The 24,782-nt window shown below is 36.8% G+C and overlaps 1 protein-coding gene across 2 annotated transcripts in view; it reads left to right on the forward strand.

Annotated features, from left to right (window-relative positions):
- The first annotated feature begins 16,304 nt into the window (after positions 1-16,304).
- The window catches only part of RIT2 (Ras like without CAAX 2), a 175,695-nt gene continuing 167,217 nt past the window's right edge, over positions 16,305-24,782 (forward strand). The window contains exons 1-2 of one of the 2 annotated variants that reach the window (XM_038125471.1): positions 16,305-16,443; positions 18,142-18,267. In XM_038125471.1, the coding sequence (XP_037981399.1) occupies positions 18,165-18,267 (103 nt within the window). In that variant the 5' untranslated portion in view covers positions 16,305-16,443; positions 18,142-18,164. Of the gene's footprint in view, positions 16,444-17,929; positions 18,008-18,141; positions 18,268-24,782 lie in introns of those variants that run through there. The other variant, XM_038125470.1, reaches the window with a different exon arrangement.

Below are 24,782 nucleotides of genomic sequence, written 5' to 3' on the forward strand. Positions count from 1 at the left end.
AAATCTATGCTGTTATTGTTTATAGTGGAAGCTGCTGTACAGAAAATAAGTGTGTTTGTCAGGCACTGAAAGATGCTGCCATGATGGTTTACAAGCACGAACTCAAGATTCTGCTGGGCTTTTAGTTTGTATTAATTAGGAATTCAGATTTACAGGAGAAAGTAAAGATCCATTTCCACTAACATTTAGTACCAGTCATGTCTCTTGGGCAATAACAGTCGTTACTTGCTTTATGTGCATATTGTTGTGCTTTGCTATGGGACATTTTTCTTCATTTGTACACTTTGAAGCTAATTCTCTCTACAATTCCCATGGTAATCCATCACCTTTCCACCTATATGTGGAGCAGTATTTTATTCTTATCTTTAAAGCAGCTGGATCCTTTATACATCTCACATTTCTTGTAGATATACTTTTCCAAGTGTATTAAATGCAACAACACTGAGCAACCATTTAAAGGTCTTGTAAAGCATTTTGTGTTCCATTTCTATTGTTTAGATATTTGGAGTAGATTAAACTGAGAATTTTGCAGTGATCATTTCCCTATGAGCATTCTTTACCATCTGCAATTCTTTAAACACAAAGGCACAGTAAAAAGAGATCTGCGCTTGGAAGGATCGGGGTTGGGCATGGGAGCACATTTGTATACCTGTATCCTAAAGGGAGTTTCTTAGGCTTAGTTTAAGACACAATGGAATGAACATGCCCAGAGCAAGCATGAAAGGGCACAGTAAGAGCATGCCAGTAGAACTGGTAAGACAAAGGTGGGAATTATCCTTCCTGAAAACCTTTTTGCATCATGTAGTTTAGATTGTGGTGGTTGCCTTGTGTGAACATCCAGGCAAGAATGTAGTGAAATACCAATTCACTAACAGAGTAAATTTGGAGAAGAGTAGGAGATGGGAGAAGAGCCCATCATGTTATTGATTGTGTTATTTGCTCAGAGCTGCAGTCAGAATTTATTGCCTAAGTATCTGCTGAAGTGCATGTTGTTGTCTTGGCTTGTTGTTTTAGCTTGATGTTACTAAAAATGATACATAGGAAGAACTGGAAGTCAAAGGAATGAATGCTGACCCAGGCATCGGTGGATACCAACAATCTGGGATTTCATGATTTTTGATATTTTAAGCCTGACCTGAGACCTGAATTTTTGAAAATATTTCTGTACCAAATCACAAGGGGATTAGATCAGGGATGGTATCCTACTGAATATTCACTTTATATTTAATAAAATCATAGATTGGGTTGAGTTGGAAACCCCTTTTTTCAACCCCTTGCTATGGTGGTGACTAGACCAGGCCGCTCAGAGACCCATTCAACCTCACCCAGAACATAATTTGTTAAGAAAGAATTTTATTTTCTTAAATAACTACAGTGATTCAGTAATCATAGAAGACCGTGTTTCCTTCATGGCTGTAAGAATGTTCTCTCTCTCAGCTGGTTAAGTGTAATCCATTTATTTTGCTGGAGTGCCAATCACTGAACCATTTTTGCCACAACTGCACATTGCATTTTGTGCCTTCTATCATCATGTTATTTAATGTATGTTATCTACTCAAGGAAATGATGCTGAACATGATGTCCAGTTTATCACATCTGTATCACTCATATCCATGCTACTAGTGATAATAAAAATCTAAACCTCCTGACAAATGTATGTTATCTCAGGAAAATAAGGGATGAGAAGCTGGAGATGAGTACACAGAGGATTTAAGAAGTTCAGTATCTTTATACTTATCTGAAATGCTTATAGTGAGTGTAAATGTGGTTTTTGATGCAGTGCAGGTAGAAAGGCATGAATCTATAAGAGCTATGTAGACCCAGTTGAATACTGTATCTCGAGAGGTGATTATTTCTACAGAAGTTACAGAAGTTACAGAAATATTCCATGTGCATGCAGTATGATTACTGGGTGAAGTTTTTGGAGGTTTGCTGAAATGAGACTTAATTTACATGCTGACAAGGTTAGATGGCAGATGGCTGAAGTGTTATCCCAATTTCGTAGACATTCGCTTTCTCATTCTGCCAGTTCATGGTAAGATTCTGCAACTTCTAATACTACTAATGTGAATCCTTTAGAAAACATTTTTTGGAGCCCAGGGCTTAGCTTAAGGTCCAACAAACAAGATGACCGTGTGTTCTCCAGAATACAGTCCTAATAGTGTCATTTGTCTGCACAGTGGTGAAGTCACAATAAGACAAATGGAACCTGTCTTGGCAGCCAATAATCAGTATTTTAATATGTTCCACTGCAAGATATGAGTTACACAATAATGTTCCTCAATTCTTTAAAGAGACCTATGGAGCTGAAAGAGCACTGCTGGCTCTTCTTCTCCTGTGTTTTTGGGTGGTATAGAATGCTGGCAAAATAGGTGGAAATGCCTCTCTTTTCTGTGAAATGGACTGAGAGTGAAGTGTTTCTTCTGTGGTACAGGAAATGTGATTTCAGAAAGGTTTGAAATCATAGTGGAAAAAAAAGTTCTTTATATGAAATGAGTTATAGCTATAATGACATTTTTCACACTTTCTTGTGTGTTATAGGCCAATTTTAAGCACACTGATTGAATTAAGAAACTGAAGAGAAATACCTGGTAAAGTAAAAATGTGGAGTTTCAGATTACCTTGTTGTCCATGCCATAGAATTTATAGGCATGATAAGTACTTGGGGAAACATCTAAACAGGCCACAGCAGAAATTACTTTCCTCATCTTTTCCTTAATAAACCTGCACACTCATTCTGTCAGGTAAAGTTGGAATTGTGAGATTTCTTCTGCCACTTCTGAGATACTTGGAGAATCTGTTGCCATTCACATTGCAGCAGGTTAGGAAGCACAGTAGTAACTCTGACATCTTTTACTGTGAAGTTTCCTCCACAAGGAGCTCCCAGATTCTATTGTAAATTCTAGTTATTATCGCTACTCCTGTTGTGTTGATTAATAGACATAAACATAGGCTTGCATGCCCAACCAAAGTGGCAGTGAAACATTATAGGAGTGCTGCTATGGGGCTCTCCTCTAGGCCCTGGAGGAATGTTAGTTAAAATCAGGGCTTATCATACATTATGTTAGGCCCATATGCTCTGGGTGCTCTGTGGGTTCTGCTCAGCACTGGTGCATAGCCTCCAGTGTCAGATGCAAAATGAAACTCCTGTTTGAAATCTATACCTGTCATGTTCTCATATTTTTTGGGTCCCTGAGCGTTTCAGGTAATTCCAGAGACACCTGTTGGCTAGAAATTCTTAAAAACTGCTCAGACTTTGAAAGGACTGCATGGGCATATGATTTATGGACTTGTCTGACTCTTGTCTTTCTTAGAAGTTTTTAATTACATGATGTAAACATGGTATAAATTTGGAACTAAATGTATGTGGAAACAGTGAAGTAGTTTCAGAAGAAGAATATGACTGCAAAGTGTTCATAATTTCCTCCTGTAATGTATTGTTTTTTCTGGTCTTATTCCAAAACAAGATTAAAGGGCAAAAGTGGTTTTATGCTAGCTTAAGATCTGTCCGGATTTCTCTGAGCTTTTCTGACTGCTTTTCAAGAGCAGATTTCTACACTCTGAGGGTTTTACTAAAACACAATACTTCTTAAAGACTCCTGACACAAGGTCAGGCAGCCATGCATCAAGGCAAAAGTCAAGAAAAACTAAAATGGTTTTTACTCTCCTAGAGACCAAAAACCATAGGTATTATTAGTGGACTCACAACCAATTTCTTGGTAAAATTTTATTGGTAAAAGATATTCCACTGGTTGGTTTTTTTTGGTTTTAGCTGCATTACAGATTTAGTCTCAAAACACATGGAAAATGCTGTTACTCAAATAGGCCATGTGACATTTTTATGAAGTAGAAAGGGTCTTTCCTTTTGAAGTCAACACAGAACATGGGAAACCAGGTGTTTAAATCCTAATGGGAAGAAAAAGTAAGCTTTTAAAAAAATTTTGTGTCTGGTATCATCAGTCACATTGCAGTTCTCTGTCCCTCTTCTTCCAGGAAGAATTCTTTTAATGCTCCATGTTTTAAGCTGATGCAACAGAAAGTATTTTTGCAATTTCTATATTTTTCATTTTTTTTGGTAGAAAATAGAGCTTTCTTTTTCTGGAGATGGAATTATACCTTTGTCAACACTTTTCAAAGCCCTGGTGAAACCCTTGTACCCTGAGACTGACATTCCTACACATAGACTCAGTTATACCTTAACACTTTTTCCTGTTTTGCTCAAAATTTGAGTCTGCTAATTCTTTGAAATTTATGAAGTGAGATAGTGCAAAAGTTGCAGTGAGAAAAATAAACAAAAACAAACCCAAGCTACCAATTATATTTTACCTTCAGAAAACTCACTGCACTTCCCTGACTTTCCCTACTCCTTGCTTCTCAGCAGCCAGAAGTGACACTAGGCAGTAACATTGCTAATGAGCATGTATCCCAAAAGAATGGATCTTCAGAGTGAGTCACTCCAAACATCTTTGCTAAATGCGTCACTGAGGCCACTCAGGAAATTTTATACGAAAACACATTCCTATTCCCAACTTACTTGTTTGTCTGGATTCACCTTTAAAGACTTTAGATTTAAATAGATTATTTCAGTTGTAAGGAACCTAGAGTGGTCATCCTGTCCAACTGTCTGACCAATTCAGTGCTGACCAAAAGTTAAAGTATGTAGTTAAGGGTAGAGTCCAAACACCCTTAAATATTGACCACTTCTCTGGGCAGGCTGCCCCAGTGTTTGACCACCACCTTGGTGAAGAAAAGTCTCCTGATGTCTGATCTAAATCTCCCTGGTCCCACTTTAATCTGTTCCCAGGTGCCATATCACAGGAAGAAGAGCCCAACTCCTCCCTCTCTGTTTCTCCTCCTCAGGAAGATGCAAGGAGCAATGAGACCACTCCTCACACCCTTTTTTCAAATCTAGACAAGCCCAGAGTCCTCAGCCACCCACCACAGATATTCCTCCCAGCCCTTTCATCAGCTCTGTTGTCCTTCTCCTTCTCTTTATTCCAGCCAAAGTGACAAAGGGCAAAATAAAAGAAATTCAGAGCAGTGTGCTGCTCATAGTAAGGCTGCCATTGAAACCAAATCTTTGTAAGTACAGGATAACTTCAGTTTGGGTAAAAATAAACATTCAGGGAAATTATCATTCTCAAAAGTAAGGTGCCTTTTCAGGAAACCTCTATCTAGATAAGCAAATTCCTTGAGGAACCACTCTCATCTTTTTGCATGCTAGGGATATGTGCATGAACACAGAGGCACAGACAGACACACCCCTCACATAACAATGCTGTCAAAGAGCATAGTGGGATAACATCAGTGCAAAAGTCTCTTGTGATTATGAATGATTTTAAGGCAGCAGTGTGATGCCAGTGATTGTTCTGGAACTGATTAAATCATCAGACATTTGTTATCTTTTACTATTCATCAATTTGAGCATGAGTGGGTAGATGGGAGAAGCCCATGAGGTTTGAAGAACTGCACAATTCAGACTTCATTTCATTTTTCCCAGTTTATGATTATTCTTATTTCCCACGAACCAAATACAAAGTCCAGGGGAAAAAAAATAAAAAATCTGCACTTTTATAACTGCAATCTATGTGACTGACTAATCCTGACAAAGATTTGGGGAAGCAATAAGAACAGGCAAATTATAATGTATTCTTCTGCTGCATGTTTCTGTGACTTATGTGCAAACAACAGGGTAGTAGATGAAATAAAGATGCAATTTCAGTCATGAGCTGGATAGGATTCTGTTCATGAAGCATTAGAAAGGTTTCTCACAGAAATTTATAATTATTATATATGTTACCCACATAAAATACATTAAAGAAAAAGAAAATATGTGTAGCTGCAGAATTATACATGAATGACAAAACACGGTAAGTCATAAGGTACTACAACTATTGCCAGAGGAACAGGAAATAAAATTAAAGCCTGCCTTAAAAAAATGTGCTAAGAAAATATCTGTTTGCCATTATTGTATTTGGTACAACAGGGTGTGTGCATTGATAAACAAATTGTGATTAATTGGACAGCCTTTGACAGTATCCATCTTAATTGTCTGCCTTTAATTTGATGTTTCCAAAATTCAGAACTCTAAAAAATCAAATCTCCTTAAGTTCCAGTGGGCTGTCAATTAAATTTGACTGATTATGCTCACCATTATCCCATAAAAATAATCCACAATTAATTGCTGCACTGTGCAAATTGCGGCAGGACAAGAATAGTTTACTGGCTTAGGGAAATGTATGGTAATGTGCACCCATGCTCTCCAGACACCTGAATCTCAATTTTAATATTCCCAATGTCCTTCCAATGTCAGACTTAGTGATTTTTATGGGACTCATTATAGAGCATTTCTGCTGCAATTGGAAGATTCTTTAGCATGGTTCATGGCCCATACCTGCCAGATGAATTGCTATTGCATATACATGAGGAGAGAAAGAAATTCAGACTGGCAAAGTTAGTATTCCAGATTTGCTTTGGGAATGTTTTCTCCAAGATTCTGAGGGCACAGGGCAAGAACTAGCTCTGAAGGCCTTCTTCAACTCTGTATGCAAACCTAGCCATTAAAACTTCTTTTTTTAGGATAAAGTTGTGTAACACCTGTTGGAATAACATTTACAGGAAGATTTAAATGAGATGATCCTGTCATTTTTTTTAAACAGAAATGAAGGCTGACATGGAACACAAATAATAAAAAATAATAATAATAAAAAATAAAAAGCTGGTGAACACTCAGCTCTCAAGCAGCAGTGACATTCAGCAGAAGTAAGTGTCAGAGAAAGTTCCACTGGAGATTCTAAGAAATGGGTCAGAGAAATCACATTTTTCACTAAAAATTTGGGAGAGCAAAGATGTTTAAAAAATCAAGGCCAAATTTGTGGTGATATTTTTTTAGAGGCTTCTTCGTTACTGTGAGTCAAAATTATTATGATATTAAAAATCATCAACCATACTTTGACTCATTATTGTTTCTTTTTTCTCATATTGACTCATATTGACACAGCCATTGTCAGGGACATGTTCTACATGACCACATAAATGTTACTAATAGCCAAATTAAAAGAAATGTTTAACGAAAATTTAAAAATTGCTAAACTATGTCACTTGTTATGTAGCAATAACCATAATCATAACTGTAAAGAAATAATCTTTCTTACTTGCCTGTAACCATACTTACAGTCTCTCAAATCCACCTTTACAGTCAATGAATCCTTATCATGGTCTTTTGCTTTCCTTTTCTTTTCAGATTTTGCTAACTTGCAGCATTTTCCCAAGTCAGTATTTCACAAAGAAATATCACTTAATACATGGAAGAATTTGACTGTATTTAATGAGGTGCATGATAAATCTAGACACCATTTACTTCAGGCAAACTTGGAACTAAGTTGCATGCTGAAAACAGAATATCCATTCCTTTATGTAAAAAAAAAGTAAGACATAACTATGGTCTTCATCTCAAAAGACAAGCTGATTTATTAAAGAATGTGAAAGTATTCTCTTCAAGGCAGAGGATAATCTGTTTTCAGGATAATCAAATGGAGTGTTGTGGCATTAGAGAAGTTGTCTTTTTCACTTCTCTGTTAAAAAAAAAAAGACCAAAAATAAAAAACCGAAAGAGAACTACACTTCTCATTTCAAATTTATGTAATTGTGCAGATTTTCCTTTCAAAGACAATGTATCTCATAATCTTTCTGGAGTGGGGGGTTTCTAAATGCTGTGAAGAATGTTGGCAACTGTCAGGCACTGGTTATGTCAAAGCCACGGTCTGCTGCTCATCTGGTAGCTAAGATGCTGAGAGAGATTTTTTGGCAACACTGCTCCAAGAACAGGCATTTAGACTAGCACAAGGGTTACTGTGCTATTATTGAGGTGTAAATTCTTGTTTGGTGCAAGTTTTGGTTGTGGGGGTGTTACAGGGGTGGGTTCTGTGAGAAGCTGCTGGAAGTTTCCCCTTGTCCAGCAGAGCCAGTGCCAGCTGGATTCAGGATGGATCCTCACTGGCCAAGGCTGAGCCCCTCAGTGATGGTGGTATTGCCTCTGGGATAACAGATATGAGAAGGAAAAATTAAATAGTTATAGCACAGATTTAATTGCAGACAGAGAAGAATGGAGTGAGACCATGTGAGAGGAGCAGCCCTGCAGACAGCCAGGGCAGTGCAGGAGGAGGGGCAGGAGCTGCTCCAGGCTCTGGAGCTCAGATTCCCCTAAGCAGCCCAGGGTGAGGCAGCTGTGCCCCTGCAGCCCAGGGAGAGCACGGGGGAGCAGAGATCCAACTCCACCCGTGAAAGAGACCCATGCCAGAGCAAGGGGATGCCCAAAAGAAGGCTCTGAAAAGTGAGAAGTGGGAGCAGGATCCTGAGAGGAACCTGCAGACCCACAGAGAGAGGAGCCCAGGCTGGAGCAGGCTTGCTGGCAGGACTTGTGACCCCATAGAGGACACTGCAGCAGGCTGTTCCTGAAGAATTGACCCTGTGGAGAAGAGGCCCACATTGGAGCATCTTGTGGGCAACTGCTGCCCATGGGATGGACTCACACTGGAGAAGTTAATGGAGAATTCCCCCACACTGGAGCAGGGGAAGGAAGGACAGACTCTGACCCTTCTCCCTGAGAAGCAGCAGGAACATGTCATGCACTGACCATAACCCCTATTCTTTGTCTCATTGTGCTGCTGTGGGAGGAGGGAGAGCCTGGGAAGGAGGGAGAGGTGGTGGGAAGATTTATATTAAGATTTAAGATTTATTTTGCTTCTCATTATCCTGCTCTGAGTTTCTTAGTAATACATTGAGTTCACATCCTCAAGTTGAATCAGTTTTGCTCATCACAGTAATCAACTTCTGATCTCTCCCTGTCCTATCTCAACTCATTTATCTTTTCTGATACTTTATTTCCTATGTCCAGTTGAGAGGGGGAGTGACTGGCCAGACAATGCGAACCCACTTAAATGCTCTACTGAAATCTGAAGCAGTGTAATTAGAAGCTGTTCAAGGAAAAAGAGGTATCCTGATGTGGTTTTGAGAAACTCACAGAAAAAATGAAGCCATGTTCCTATGCAGAAAGAGAAGGACCTTTCCAGGTTTGGTGGTAGAGAGGGACAGTTAATTCTAATATTATTAGAAGGTGCAAGTTCTAAAGTCATTTAAGTGTGAATAAAAAGTTTCTTTTCATTCACACTTGAGGACTTGAAAGATCTTTCCACAGGAAAAAAAAAAAAAAACAAAACCCTTTGGATTCATATGAAATACGCCCAAAATTCTAATTAAATCACACATGGAAGTAAAGGATACCACAGAAATAAGTCAGAATTAGTAAGAATTAAACTTGTTTTGGTTTTCAAAACTAAATTGTTTGTCCTTCTTGCCCCAAAGATTGGAGGACAAATATAGAAAATAGAAAAACAACACAGACTCAATATTTGTAAAACAAAGATATTACAGGGACTATCCTGACATAGAGCTTAGGTAATAAAGGATTCCTGAAATCAACTTAAGGTCCTGGAAGACCAGTGTCTTTCATCTGGTGTGTATCAGGGGCTTGGCTGGTTGCAACTATTCAAGAGTTCTTTACTGTTTATAGTTAATAGGAGGAACATAATTCATTTGATCTCTTTGTTGGTCCCTGTCTAACATGGTATTTGTGTGCTCCTTCCTATTAAAGATCCATTATTGTCTCTTTTAAAAGAGACAGCCTTTTGCTTTTGTTATATTGTCAAGCTCCATCCACAGAAAACAGCAACAGCAAAAGTAAGGAGAATAAATTCTGTAGCCTACCCCTCCTGATGTGCTCTTGCTTTGCAAGTATATCAGCATCCAGAGACTGCAAAAAATAACAAAAACTGTCTTATAGCCACATACAGAACTATGTTACTCTGCAAACTCGAGTCTAGCACAAGTGCTCTGATCCTCAGGGTTTTTTGTGGCAGAAATCTGAACCTGATTCTGTGGAAGTAAAAAGTATCTTGGACTTGAGAGCTGAGCATATGTGCCTACCATTTAAGTTTGTTTGTTTGTTTGTCATAGGAAAATATAAGATTTTAATAAAAAAATTGTTTTCACTACTTTTGTTTCTTACAGACAGCAAATTAAAGATGAATAATATAATTCTTACCTCCTGGAGTCCTGGAACATCATAGCCACTAGGAAAACAGTGAAACTTTTCATCAGTGGAATCTGGGTTTGGAAATAATGTTTCAGGGCAGCATTTTAAGTCCTAAACTGAGCTGTTTAAGTTATAATGTCCATATATATGTTATAATAGATGAGTTTATACATTTGATTCCAGATTTAATAATCATTACAACCAACATATCTTAGCAGAGATTTGTGGACATAATAGAGTGAAATTTGGAAGGTGGGCGTATTTTTTAGCATTTTAATTGCAGTTGTCATCAAGATTAGTACATAATATACGTTTATTATGTACAGAGAAATATGGCTCTTTATCCCAAAACTCTGAGCTTTGAAGAATTTTGAAAATTAATTTCTTTTTAGAACAGTGAAAACTACGCCTGATATGAAAACTGATAGTAAAGCATGGAGTACAAGATTAATTGAATACAAAATATTTTCTTGTGGGGGTCTTTGAGAGGTTTGATTCCAGTAAGACAGATAAGGCATTTCAATACAAAGAACCAGGATTCTGATTTTGCATCTTTTTTTTTTTTTTTTTTTTTTTTTTTTTATGCTAAAGCTGAGCTTGTTATGGTCAAACAATTAGTGATACAATGAAGCCTACAGTGATAGATTTTTTCAATCATGACTAATTAACAACATTATAAAATTACTGCACTGCTTTGCTTTTCGTGCTATACAGAGTTTAGATTAGCACTTTTCCTAACACGTAGGCTTATTGATCTTACAGTATTTTGTAAGAATAGCATCTTTAAACTGATTAACAGGCTAACTAGAGACAGACTGCAGTGTCTGGTGTCTTTGGTAGAAGTAGGTCTCAAATCGATCGCAGTGGGAGTGACAAGTGGGATATTTGTAATCTTTTACAACACAGCTCTGTAGGAACTTTCCAAATAAATGCACTTTTCTACTTGTCTATCTCATAATCCACTTGGCAGTGTTTAAATGGAAGAGTTTATTTCAGAATTGTAAAACATAGTGATATCTTTCATACAGGTTCCCAGTGTTTCCAGTTCTTATTTTTACATATGAAACTGGTTACTTTAAATAGATTGAACGCTGTCAAAATAAGTAGTTTGATCAGAAATCAAGCACAGATATGCACAGAATGGCAACAGAAACTTTACTCAAGAGGTGATTGCACTGCTGTTCTGACAACAGCCATATATATATATATATATATATATATATATATTCATTTTTGTCTTGTTTCTTGTAAAGCATTCTTCAGACCATTATGTTGATGAGTCCAAGCCTCTCTTGCTCCAAAGGTTGCTAAATGTTCCTTTGTTCAACATGGGAAACAACATGTCCAGTGGGAGATTTAGCTAGCCAAATCCCAGAATTTTCTCAAAAAAACATTTCACTTATGATTTTAAAGGAACTGGCTTTGTGTTTCTTACCATTGTGAAGCAAAATTATGCACTTAGTTCTGATTATTTTTAATCACAACAGATTTGAGAACTAATGTACTCCCTTCTGTTCAACCTACAGAATACCAATAAACAACTTGATTTCTAGGAAAAAAAAATCACAATGGAAAATGATCCATGACATTTAAAAAGTTTAAGTAAGAGAAATTAAAATTTATTCTGTTTGGTGTTTCCCTGGTGAAGCTAGAGCTAGTCTTACATTTACTCAGTAGACACAGTGAAGCAGAAAGCATATGAATGACTGAACACAGATGAAATTCAAGAGCCTATCTGCTCTTTTTCTTATTTCTTTTTTTTTCTATTTTTTTTTCCTTTTACTAATAGACTATTTTACATGGTTCAGAGTGAAAATCCACATGCTTAAAGTGAAGTTCAGGAAGTTATTTTCAAGTAGAAGTACTTTGAGGATGCAGACATTACCATCATCCATGAAATTTTTCGAGATAACAACTGTAATGCAAGAATGTTTTTTGTTTTTGTGGGGGATTTTTTTAGCAGTACAAATAGAAATTGAAAGAATCACCTTTTTTTTTTTTTTTTTTTTCCTAAAGACCAATATTACAAGGATGATTGAAAAGGAACAGTTTGGCAGAACATTAAAAGTCAGAAATTCTGACAATCCCAGTAGATTGTGATCTGTCCCTGAGGGCATTCAAATATATATTTCAGAAAATAAAAGAAAAAAATGTGTCTATTATTGTTGACTGCCTGTGTTTATTGTGACTATACCAAGCTTGGCATGCACTGGTAGTAGGTGTAAATGCACATTGTGTGAAGCTTTGAAACACCAATGTGGACAGATTTGGGACCAACACTTCAAGACAAGCAGTGGATAGCATTTGAGAACACAAGTAGTATTAAAGGTCAATAAATGACTGTGGAGAAGAATTCATAGAGTAACTTTTCTGGTTAATAGAAAATAGGAAAAAACATAGGAAAAATATAGGAACTCTGAGAGAAAAAGAAGAGACAGGAATGCTGAGAAGAACAACATTCTCCACACTTACAAGGTTTGTTTTATTCACTAGCCAGATATTTAAATATGTGCTTGGTATGTTCACTACGCCCTTTTATAGTAGCAGCAGTAAATAGGATGAAAAGTGATAATCTTATTGTGTAATAAAGACATTTGGTTTTCAGAGATGTTTCTAATGGGATAGCGAGGCAATTTATTTCAGAAACGGAGTAATTTCTCGCTCTGGAAGACTTTAATGTAAAGCTAAGTAAATATTGTTCAATTTACTTGGATGGATTTGTGGCATGGGGCAGAGATGAAAAAGATGACCTCTCCAAAGCTCTTCTAATGCTATTTATATAGTAATTCTTATTATAGTCATGCTTATAATTTTCCTTCCTAACGAAAGAACTTGAAGGTGTATCAATTTTAAAAAAGCCTACATTCATTCTCACAGGAAACATGTTCATATGGAGGAAGGCTTTAAGATCTATAAGATTCTCACATTCTGAATATCAGTCTTGCATTTTAAAGTGTAGAAGCCTTATCTCTGGGTGTAATTAAAATTCAACAGAAATCCATAAATGGCCCAGAATCATTAGTATTTCTAGACAGTTAGGATCATAAATCATTTGCGAAACTTTATTGGAAACCCAGAGAAAAAAGCTTTTCCCTTTGAAATAGTCTAAGACATGACCTTCAATGTTTCTGTTCTGTATGGAGTTAATCACTTGTAGGAATTTTAAAGTTAATATTGTATGAGTGCTCTCAAGAATGTGACAAACTGCCCCTCTTTCTCAAACCTTTTTACAGCAAACACAGTGTTGGTTGTGTTGTTTGACCTGGGATAACCAAAGGGGAGCGGTTTTCTGTGACAAACTTTTCTTTGACAAGACCAAAACCAAAATGCTGCTTTACTCTCTGGACTCTGAAGTAGTTTCACATTTTCTGCTAATAGTCAGTCTTGCATCTTTCCTCTTACTATTTGCTTTTTCTTCCTGGCACACTGATAAGGCTTAGATAAAAATGCATTTCAGCAGGGGCAGGGCTGAAATGTGCCTGACTCGAGGGACAGCAGCAAGAACTTCAGAACAAAAGGTATCTATTTAGCAGCTGAGGACCCATCTTCAGGTGTGAGGTTGTCAAGTGTCCAGCCAACTACACCAGGTGTGACACAATGAATCATCCCACACATGAGTAATTTGCAGAATAGAAAAGGGATGGGGACTATTGAAGGAAGTCAGGGTGCCTGTGGTAGGTGAGTGATTGAACCACTGGGTATTTCTAGTAAGAATCTGAATTCCACAACCTGAGAGATGCTTCTGTAGTCTGTTGGAGGTCCCTTAGCATCACGATTCAGAGGTGTTGAGCATATTTGAGACTGAATACATTAAACACGCTAAGGTAAAATTTAGGTTTAGAATTTTTTTTCTTTTAGGTCCCCCAGCAATTACTTTATTATGCTAGCTTTTCTCAGAATTGATCAAGTTAAGCTGGTGTGCCAAATGTATATTTTTTTTTCCCTCAGGAGCAGGTTGAATCAGTTCTCCAGTTCTGTGCAATGATTTCTGCATTAGCACTCCTTCTTGTCATAGCAGCACTTCAGCAATTCAGCAGGTTGGCCTTATATGACTTTTTATGCAGGATTTTTTTTACATTTTCTCCCTTTGCTGTATCTAATGTGTAAACATGAGGGACAAAAGATTGGTCAGTGTTTCCATAATGGCATGGACCTCCATGGGCTCATGTATATTCACTATTATTAGACGGTTCATATGCCTTTAACCCATCACTTAATGGAGCACAAATCAGTCAAGATTTGCATTTTGCTTGCTATTCAAGTTTTCAAACGCATGAGCTCCCTGCCTAATGACAGGAATATTTATCCAGGTTAATTGATAAAATCTCCTCAACATAAAGTGCTCTAGGAAACAATTTCAGAACACTTACATGTTGTATTAACATCTCATTATTTTATTCAACAACCCCAGAGCAAGTGGGGATGTAGAATGAATGATGTGTGTTTCCTAATGGCATTTTCTCTAGAAAAAAGCTAATCTCTTATAAATTACCTTATCAGGTATCTGTATGTTGTTTTTCTTAAGATCCAAGTGTCAATAAGGTCTTTTCAGCCTTAACTAACAAAACATGAATTCAAAGAAAGCCGTTGCTAGAGTTTGAATACTGAATGGTTTGATTGCTTGCTGTATATCACAGTGAGTTTTAATAGAAAACTAAAAAAAAAAAAGAGGAAAAAATCAGCAGAATTGTCATAAAGTCATGAGCAATATGTAAACAGGAATAGAACTAAATTTCTTGAATAAATTATTCATTACAAGCTAGTAAGCCAAGCTTTTTTCCCACCTTTGCACTCACTCTTTTTTTGCCTAAGGACAGCTTTCTATGAATTTACATCATGATAAATGTGTCTTTAAAGCAGTGAAGCAGAGATAAAATAGACGGTTGGAATTTGCTGTGGAATGTCACACACTGTAAAAACTCCAGTACCTCAGGTTAAATAGTTGTATAGATTTAGTAAAAAAAAGGATTTAGTACAGTTTATTCCTGTTATCTGTAAAATATTTATGTACCTGATTTTTCCCCTATATTAATAAGTGTTTCAGGCCAGGTAATTTCAAATCATCTCAGTATTAATTTTTATTGGCATCATACTGAAAGTAAACCCTTGTACTTTACTGCTCTGGTGGGAGAAGGAAGACTAATTGACGTTATTGTAAATGGAAATAAAGCTAAATACTTCTCCTCCACTACTGAATTGAATGAAATTAGGGCAGAGGAGGCTGTTTGTCAATAGCAAGTTATGATGAAAACCAATTAGAACAAGTCCTGTGTTATAAATAGGAAAGCAGTATCACCTTTTCAGTTTTTGGGCAAATCTCTGGAATTTAGGAGGATATGTCTGTCCAATATGTTTATTTATATATTGTAATAATAACTAATAAGCTGATAAAGGTAAATAAACATGTCTTTAAAGCAAGTATTTAAAGTGTTTAAATAACATCAACAAATACTTAATTCTGCTCTTTCAGACAAAAAAGTGGAGTCAATTTTTTTCCTGTTTTTCTTAAAAGATGAGGAAGTGGCTTTCTATTTGGTTGTCTTACTCATCTCCCTGCTCTAACATGATTCCATTTTGTGGCATCTTCCATTTTACAAATTCATTTCCCATGGTCCATCTCTAAATAAAAGAAATAATGGAATTGACACTTTTCTATGACAAACAGCTGGAACAGCTGGGAAAAAAAAAAATCTGACTCATTTTTGTCTATCATGTGTACATTATGTTCACTAATATTTTTATACATAAATATATTTTGCTTAGGTTTCCTTTTATGTCATGCCCACAGCCACTCACTTTCCTGACATTTTAACGTCAGCCAAATGTTCCTGCCAGGTAGGTATTGGAACAAAATCTCCTCAGGAGAAGGTTGCTGTGTTGGTGGGAGATTACCAGAAAAACCCAGCTGTTCTAAGCAGTGGTTTTGATATCATTACTAGTTTTATCTACTGTATCAATAATGAGCACACAAGAATGGTTTTAATGGAAATTAAATTCTAATTGCAATGGGGATTAACTGACCTACCTGTCTGTTCTTGCTGAAATTCAATATTTAGATACCATATTATTTTCTGCAGCATTTCCTGTTTACGTCCTACTTTATGCTCTGATGAGCAAACCCTTCTGAGTTCTGAGGTTGCCATCCAGACATAAATACAGGCACCCTGCCCTGGCACTACAGAGTTGCTCTCAGCAGGGCTGGCTCAGAAGTCTCTCGGGACTCAGTAGCAGGTCCTGACTCTGGAGGACTTCTCAGAACACAGTGACTCTGTCTCTGCCCTCTTTTGCTGCCTGTCCAAAAGCAGAGCATCCTACTTGGATTTCTCTCTGTTTTTCCAGGATCTGTTCATGTGAGTACTCCTTAATCAAGAGATGGTGATTTTATTAGTCCACTACAGAGTTAATATTACTCTGTATTTAATTTTTTTTTTTCATTACAAGATCAGTTATACTGCCCATGTCTCAAACATCAAAATTTTTTCTAATTTAGTTGTTACTTTTCTAAGTTTTGGGGTGGTTTTTTTTGGTTTTTTTTTTTTGTTTTTTCTTTTTTTATTTTTTTTAACTGGGCTACATGCTGTTCCATCCACTGTCTCCTAAGTATTTATTAGGAAGAAAAACGAGTATTCATGTTCTGTTCACCTTCTCCATTGTAATTATTATTATCATCATATCTCTGTATCTGTTCTTTTTTAATAAAGTATTTTCTTAGCCCCTTAAGTTACTTTTCTAAACTATAGGTACCCTTCTACACTTTTTCCTCTCCTTAATTTTCTTTAAATCTTGTCCTACATCAGTCTATGATTTTTTTTTTTTCATTTCTCTTTCCATTTTTAATTCTAAGCTATTCTGAAGTAATATCGTGTGTTTACTCTCTGTGAAATTATTGTAAGAGTGGACAGATGAAGGTGTCTGACTTCCAAAATATTTTATTAGCTGCTTCTCCTGCTTCCATTTCCATGTCTCCTGAATGTTTACCTCTGTCGTGAAAGCCCAGCACTTCCAAAGGAGTACAAGTTTTGCTTTCCACTCATTTTGCAGTAGATGCTTTTTGGTCCCCAAAACCATTAAATAACAGTTAAAGCTGTGCAAGTGTCTTGTTATTTCTCGTGTTCTTGAAATAGACTAGATGTTCTAAGAACAAAATCATAAATCAATGAATAGCTGCTGTGTTTGGTTGTAAGTTTTCACTGAATAATTTCAGTGAGAGATTTTCACACTGAATGTCATTCACCAGCTTGGTAAGATAAATCACTTGATATTAGTATGAAATACATTTAAAAAGTTGGTTTTCTGTACACCTTTTCTGAATGAACAAATACATCCCCCTCTCTTCAGTCCCTGTTCCTTCAGAAATTGTATGGAAAAAGGAGGGAAACAACAAATAAAGTTGTTGACTTTTTACCCCACAGTATCTAGTTTATTTCTGCGAATAACTGATGCAAATGAACTAAAATGAGTATTGATCTGGGACAAATCTAGCCCTTGAAAACTTCCGTGTTTGCTGTGAGCTTCATGAAAAAACAAAGGCTGTTAAAAGTTGTTACTTGTTTCACTTGTAATAGTATCAAGTGTAAAACTAGCAGACTTGATGATTATAGGATGCATATTTAACTCCAAGGTGAGAAGGCTGTCTGGTTTGTGTTAAGATTCAAGCAAGTACTACATAGAATAACAAGCTTCATAATTAAGAAATGTGATCCATTTTATTTTGCTGAAGGATCTGATCCATTTGTTCAATGACGCTGCAGCCCCAGAGGTACCAGACCTCTTAAGCCTCACAAAACTGCTGCTGTCCAGGAAGAGAAACAGAGAACGATACAGAGCTGGGAGGGGGCAGAGAGAGATTTTTATTGGAAGCTGTTAAAGTGGTTGCTATGAGACCTTCTCCAGCTAACACAGGCACAGCAGTGTGTGAGGCTGTTAAATCATAGCTCTTGCATTATACCTTCCTTTTCTGCCTTTTCTTTTTTTCTTCCCTAACATTGCTTTTACAGTTGTTTAAGATCAGAGAAAACACCTGCCAGTTGCTTTTTCTTCTGTTTCAGTCCCTTCTGCTGCTTCGTGCAAGATGGAGCTGGAAAATGCAATGATCAGCTCCTCGAGCGGTTCTTCAGCAGGCTCCAGAGAGTACAAGGTGGTGATGCTGGGAGCAGGGGGAGTTGGCAAAAGCGGTAAGTTTCAGCAACAATATTTTGGGAGAGAAGGGGTGAATTGGGATCGTAAAGTTCACTGGAGAAGGACATCGTTTAATGAGGGGTTTCGTTCCTCTTTCTCTTGCACATGGCTTGGATAAAAGACTATAGTTCGTGGCTGGGGCAATGAGTCAGCTTAATTTGTTACAGACTGAAACGCTGCAAGCCTTTTTAATTGGTTATTTGTGTAGGGCTGACCTTGGGTGCGTGGTGTGTGCGGAGGGAGCAGCCAGGCTGCTGCTGTGAGTTTAACAGCAAGTGCCCATGTCACTCTCCCACTTGCTGAGGGCTGATGGTTTGCTGGACAGCGTGGATGTAACTTGTTGGCCTGAGGGTCCTTGTGCTCAGGCAGAAATCAAACTTACTGCAAAGTCAGAGTGTAGGGGATGTCTGCAGTGACTCTGTTTTCTTTCTCACATATTTTTAATTTTTTTTTTTTCCTTAGTGTCATAGTTGCTCAGCTGAGTTTAGTCTCCTCTCTGGTCTGGACAGGTATAGCATGCCTGCCTGAGTCTCACTCCAGGCTATGAGGCTTTGAGGCAGATTTGCAGCATATTTTAATATCCCTGTCTACAGCTGGCAAGATATGCTAGTGTCAGACAATGATATCTCTTCAGAGGAGTCATTATTTTCCCTGGACGGTGTTTTCTTTTTCCCAGATATTATCAGCTTTGATTTATTCTCGCTGAAACCAGCATTCTCTGTTCTTACAAAGACTTTGCTGAACACGCAGAGTTTGTCTCAGAAGTCAGTATATTGAACTGGCCACACAACAAGAATTTGATTACATCTTCTGGAAATTCAAAAGAACCACAGAAAGAGAAACAAAACTGCAAAAAGCAGGATGATATAATATAAGGCATCCTAGGTAGATTCCAACGAATTTTAAGGATAAATAGCTGTGACACTGAACTGTAATAACTGTGTGTATCAAGCAAGTTTTATTTATATTCAAGCAATGAGATGAAATACAGGTGCAAAAAAGTTAAAAACTGTGACTGAACATGATTTTCTTTCTGTATCCACAATCTTTGTGGTTTTGTTGTACTTGGCTTCAACTTCAGTGGCACATCTGTCAGTGAAAGCTATTTCCCATCAGTATTACTTAACCAAGCAAACAGTCCTTGAACAGATGTTACTATATATTCACCATATAAAATGGGAAAGAACAAAATATTGGTAATCTCAGGGTAAATTTCTGCAAATTCAGATTATCATTTCCATAAAAGAGCAGGTATCCAGAGTGTGCCAGCTGGAACTTTCAGTAAAATATTTTTTCCCTTATTTATTTTTTTTTTTGTTTCTTTTTACTTCTTTTTTTTTTTTTTCCCCGAGTGTGTCCAAAAGATGGCAGCAATTTCCCCCACCCCTAAACGTATGTTTGTAGGAATAATGCAATTTTGAAAACTTGTTCACCACAAAGTATTACAAACTATACTACATTCATAGCATGACTGAATCATAACAACCAAACTTTACACATATATGGAGGAAATTTCTGAGTTTCCATTTACTAACAGATAAGAGTGGAAATCACTAAATCAAAATTTAGTTAATTCAAATTTCCGTGTTCAGAAAATGTTAGTTGTTAATTTAATGAGAAAAAAGCCTTTAAATCTGTGGATTGAACAAGATATGATTCATGTCCAAAGCTGAGAAACACATAATTAACAAGTAGAATTGTGTGGTAAAGAAAGTAAGGTGGGATTAAGTGGAAATTTATGAAATTCTATAGGATTATTGAAAACTTTCTCTTGTTATCATGAAAGTGAAAGTCCTGGGAGGAAAAAAAATAACCTCAGCAACTGAATATTATTAAGGGTTCATAAGAAAGGAGGTGGGCAGTTCAACGTTTACTGGCTGTGAACCTCTGATGTATAATGGACCTGAAATATTTCAGTAGAATGGTGAAAGATAGCCCAACTGATAGAATTCAGAGAGAGATAAAAAGTAAAAATAGATGTAATTCTATAAGTCATTAATTCATTCTGACTGTTACATAAACAGGATTAATTTACACTGGATTAAAAACAGAAAAAGACCTTAATGACTACTTTCATTGTACAAGATGAGCTCTGCTTTCCCCTAGTGACCTAGATTCAATGTGTCCAGGAAATTATGAATTTAGCCAAAAAAGTGAATCAGAGCAGAATAAGGATGAAAGAAAAAAAAATAGCTCAGCTTCCAATTTTGATTTTGAAAATCAGTGGTATGTGGTTTGATATATTGATAATATCCTGCCTTGTTTTTCCCCTCTTCTCCCTCCTTCTTTGCCTTTAAGTCATGATAAAAACAGTAACAGCTGGGGTTAAATTACTGAGTGGGAAACCTCTTTCAGATGAAAGCCTTTCCATCCCTCAATTCATTCAAATATTAAATAATTCAGGTTTGGAATGAATTTTCCATAGGAACGAAGCTACAAAAATGTTAGATTTCTTTATACCCTGGATGTAGTTCACTTCCAGATATCCCCTGGGCATTTTGGTCTCGTGGTTCCAACCCTCCCCTTCTCTCTACCTGTGACATTTGTACATGGGATGGAATGAGGAGGAGGAGCCCAGAAATGGTTGTTCTTTTGGCATTGGATTAGTCAGGCTTGTCTCTTCACTTCTCTGCTCAAAGATGGCAGACAGTCCAGGAGGACAGCCAACATCCTTTTGTTTGTCCTATTCAGTGTAGTATAAATTTCACAGGAATTGGTAAAAGAGGATGAACTGTGTGTATCCCAGTCTGGCACCCATCACATGCAGAGCAATAATGTGTAAGCTGCAAATGGTCTGAGAATTGTTACTTAAGGTTTCTCACATTTCAAAATCAATTCTGGAAAACTAATGCTAATTTAAAAAAAAAAAAAAAATCTGACATTATTTTATAGGAGGGAAAAAAACACCACCTCAAAACCCAGCTCTGGAAGAAACAGGTAATAGTTATGTCTAATGAAAATGTACAAAGCTAGCTGTAAATTTTTATAGGAGTTGATTTCTGTACTGTAATTATGGAGTATAGATTCCTTAGAATGAATTATTCCTTCTAAGACTTATGAAAACAGAATACTTTTTTGTTTTCAGACCAACATGTTGATTTCTTTTGTTGTGTAAGTTGTGCTCGTTGTCAAGAATATCCAGTACAGGCTGATGCAAGTTCACACCAAAATTATGCTAGAACCAATAATTAAATTGAAATTAAACTGAAGTGAATAAAGTAAATCTTGTATTTTTTCTCATTCAATTATAGTCCATAGTGAAATTATGTATTTCTAATTCTAGTTATATTTAAATTAAGAATGCGAATTTGTCATCTGTTCTTCTCTGCTCTGACGACAAATATCAGGCCACCTCAGTGCCACTCAAACTTACATGAAGTTGCCTGACATAGAGCTCAAACCCTAAGAATCTTGGGCATTCTGAAACCCATTTTGCTCACAAATACCTTTAGAGATCAGTAAACAAGGTGATCTCATGGTCCTTGCCTGATGCAGATCGGACCTCTGGGGTTAGCTCTGTTTTTCAGTGTTACAAATAAAAAACATGCACAAAAGAGCCTTTCAATCCCATTGCTACTTTATATTTAGCAAACCAGTTGCACTGATAACAATACTTAACTGCAGCACATTCTGCAAAACATTAGTGATGATTAACCCAGGGCGTGCAAAGTGACTGCTAAAATGAGCAAATTGATGTTCCTGTGCAACTGAATGAAATAAAAAACATCCCTCTGATGAAATATTATTACCTAAGCAATCTCCAAACACTGATCAGGTTGCATCGTAACCCACTTTTATGTGCATCTTCTTGGCTGAATAAAAATATTGTTTTAGCGTTTTCTTGGTATTTTGTTTGGTTGTTTGTTTTTTTTTTTTCCTAACCCTGGTTAACAATGTTTTATTTAAGGCTGAACATGATCTACAGTTATTCCAGGCAAATAAAATTGCATGTTTATGCATAGCAGAGTTTTATCATAGGTGTAAAGTGAATTTCTATTTAGCTGACTTATGGAAGTTTATTTCTCAGACAGATTGCCAGATGATCTGTTGCCACCACACAAAATTTGAGGATATTTTTAAACAATTGCCTAAAGACTTTCATAAAACTAATATATTTCCTGCTTAATTGTATATTGGAAAGTACTTAGAAATGTATTTTCAGGCTTCATAGTTAAAAAGAATAAAAAAAGTGGAAAAGAAGAAATCAAGAAAAGATTCTCACAAGGATATTGGAGGAATAGTGTGAGGAAATGTATTCTCAGACTGGGCTGTCCAAAGGAGGCATTCCTACCCATTGATTTCCTTGATTTTTGTTTTATTTTGTTTGGTTTGTTTTGTTTGTTTTTTCCAGTGTGGCATAAAGGATGTCTTTGTATAGATACAGGTGACTCATCCAATTAATTTCAAGGTCATGTGTACACAATAACTTCCAAAATGTGTGAAAACAATTATGTTCTCTGTGATGTGGGAACTTCAGAATGAGGAATTAGATTAAATCTGCAATTTTCGTTCATTTATGTGCTCAACTGCCTTTTTTTTTCTGGACCGGTTTTGCCTCTTATTCTGCCTAGATAAAGCAAATTATGTGCTTATTATTTTCAAGCATGTCCTCATAACAAGAGTCCCCAGTAAATAGAGCACCATGGAGTGTTTGCTGGAGAGCTGGCCCACTGCAGCTGCTTGCAAACTCCCTGGAGACAAATTAATGTATGATCCAGGTTACACTGAAAAGGATGAAGGGCAAGGGAAGAGATTCCACTGGTATTAAAAGTGCTGAGCTTGAAAAGCACCACTTGGGCCTGCTGATGCTATTCTTACCCCACCACTGGGCTTGGTGTCACAGAGCACACCTCAACAGCCTTTTATTTTCAATTTTATTTTTTTTTTGGAAGGAGTTGGTTTTTATTCAGTTTCTTATTTTTCCCAGGAATATTCTCAGGTACAGCTGTGCTTCCCTAAACGCCTGGTAAATGAATCAAAGGAAAGGGTCTGGCCCTCTCTCATGTCCTGAGGCAAGCCAATCACCAGGATGAAGGTGTTGGATTTAGTTACCTCTCAGTATGAGTCAAGGTGAAAAAAGTTCCCTTTCAAGTGCTTGGGCATGCTGTGGATTAAAGTTAAGGCATGCTAAGTCCCTTTTTTACCCCTCATAGTCAACACTAGTGTAGCTTTTGCTGTTTTGATTTTTCCTTCTTCTCCTGTAACTGCAAAAAAATGTCAATTTTTATTTAGGTAGAGAAAAAATGGAGATATTTATTAACAAAGACACAGATCTGTATGCCATCTGAAAATATTTGGTTGTTCCCTTATTATTCTCTGTCTGAAAAGCAAACAAACAAGCAAAAAAGGTAATCCAGATTTTTCTTTCCACGGGTGTTTCAGGGAAATGATTCAATTTATTCAGATTTAGAAAGAAAGAGAAAAGGAAGGATGAAAGAATATGTCTCCTTTAACTAGAGGCAAACTTCCTTCTTGGTAACAGTTCTGAAAGGGTAGCTGACCATTCAAATATCATATAAATTCCTTCGGTCGCTTCATGGTGCTGCCTGCATAGTTCTGATGCAGAATTGCAGGTGTTTCATGCAAAACAATGGTGGTGCACATTGGTTTTTTTTGCCATGAAAAAACAAACAAACCCCTTGTAGAGAAGGGCCACTAATGCCAGACAATCACATCATCAGGTATGGGTAACTTCCAGTTTTCTCATAAATCAGATAAAGCTCTAGAGATTGTACAAAGGCAGAGCTCCTGCTAGGTTTGTGATCTTTGATAACAAAACTGTCCATGTGTTTTAGTTTCTTTCACAGGTAGATAATTGAATTCGCTTCAAGCTTGGTTTTGTGTAATTCCAACTTCTAAACATATTATCTCTTTGTTAACAACTTTGAGAAAATCTGTGTTTTCTGTCAGTACTTGTAGACAATCATGAGTTCACACCTCGATCTTCTTTCACTGCAATACACTGCACATCTGAAACTTCACTTGTAGGACCTTATTTTCCTGCTCAGAGCATCTTGTTTGCTTAATTATAGAGCATTAATATTTCTACATCAACCTTCTGTGTATGAATTCCAAAAAATTGACATGCTCTTCTATTAGTGGCCTTATTAGAAGAAAGATTGCCTGCTGGTTTCCTCTGTGGAGTTATTTTTGTTCCTCAGAGAATAATGAATTCTTTTATTCAGGTGTAGTTCAGAGAGGTCACATACAGAGAAATATCTGAAGTAACTTGAAGCTATTTTCTCTTTCCCCTAGTGCAGTCACCTGTGCTATCACATCTCTCATGATGACCTAAATTCTGCATTTTCATATGTGTTATCTTATTTAGGACCAGTAAATCAGAGAATTCAAATTAGTCTAGACCCTTTTCTGATATTCTTCATTTATCTTTAGTGTACATGCTATCCACTTAAAAGGATTAAATACATTATTTATTAATCAATTTCTTTTGCCTATGGGCAGGCCTTGTGGACAGAATTATTTGCCTCAGGGAAATGAGTAAAAGATGTTT

This window comes from Motacilla alba, chromosome Z, assembly GCF_015832195.1.
Source record: "Motacilla alba alba isolate MOTALB_02 chromosome Z, Motacilla_alba_V1.0_pri, whole genome shotgun sequence".
NCBI classification, from domain to species: Eukaryota; Metazoa; Chordata; class Aves; order Passeriformes; family Motacillidae; genus Motacilla; species Motacilla alba.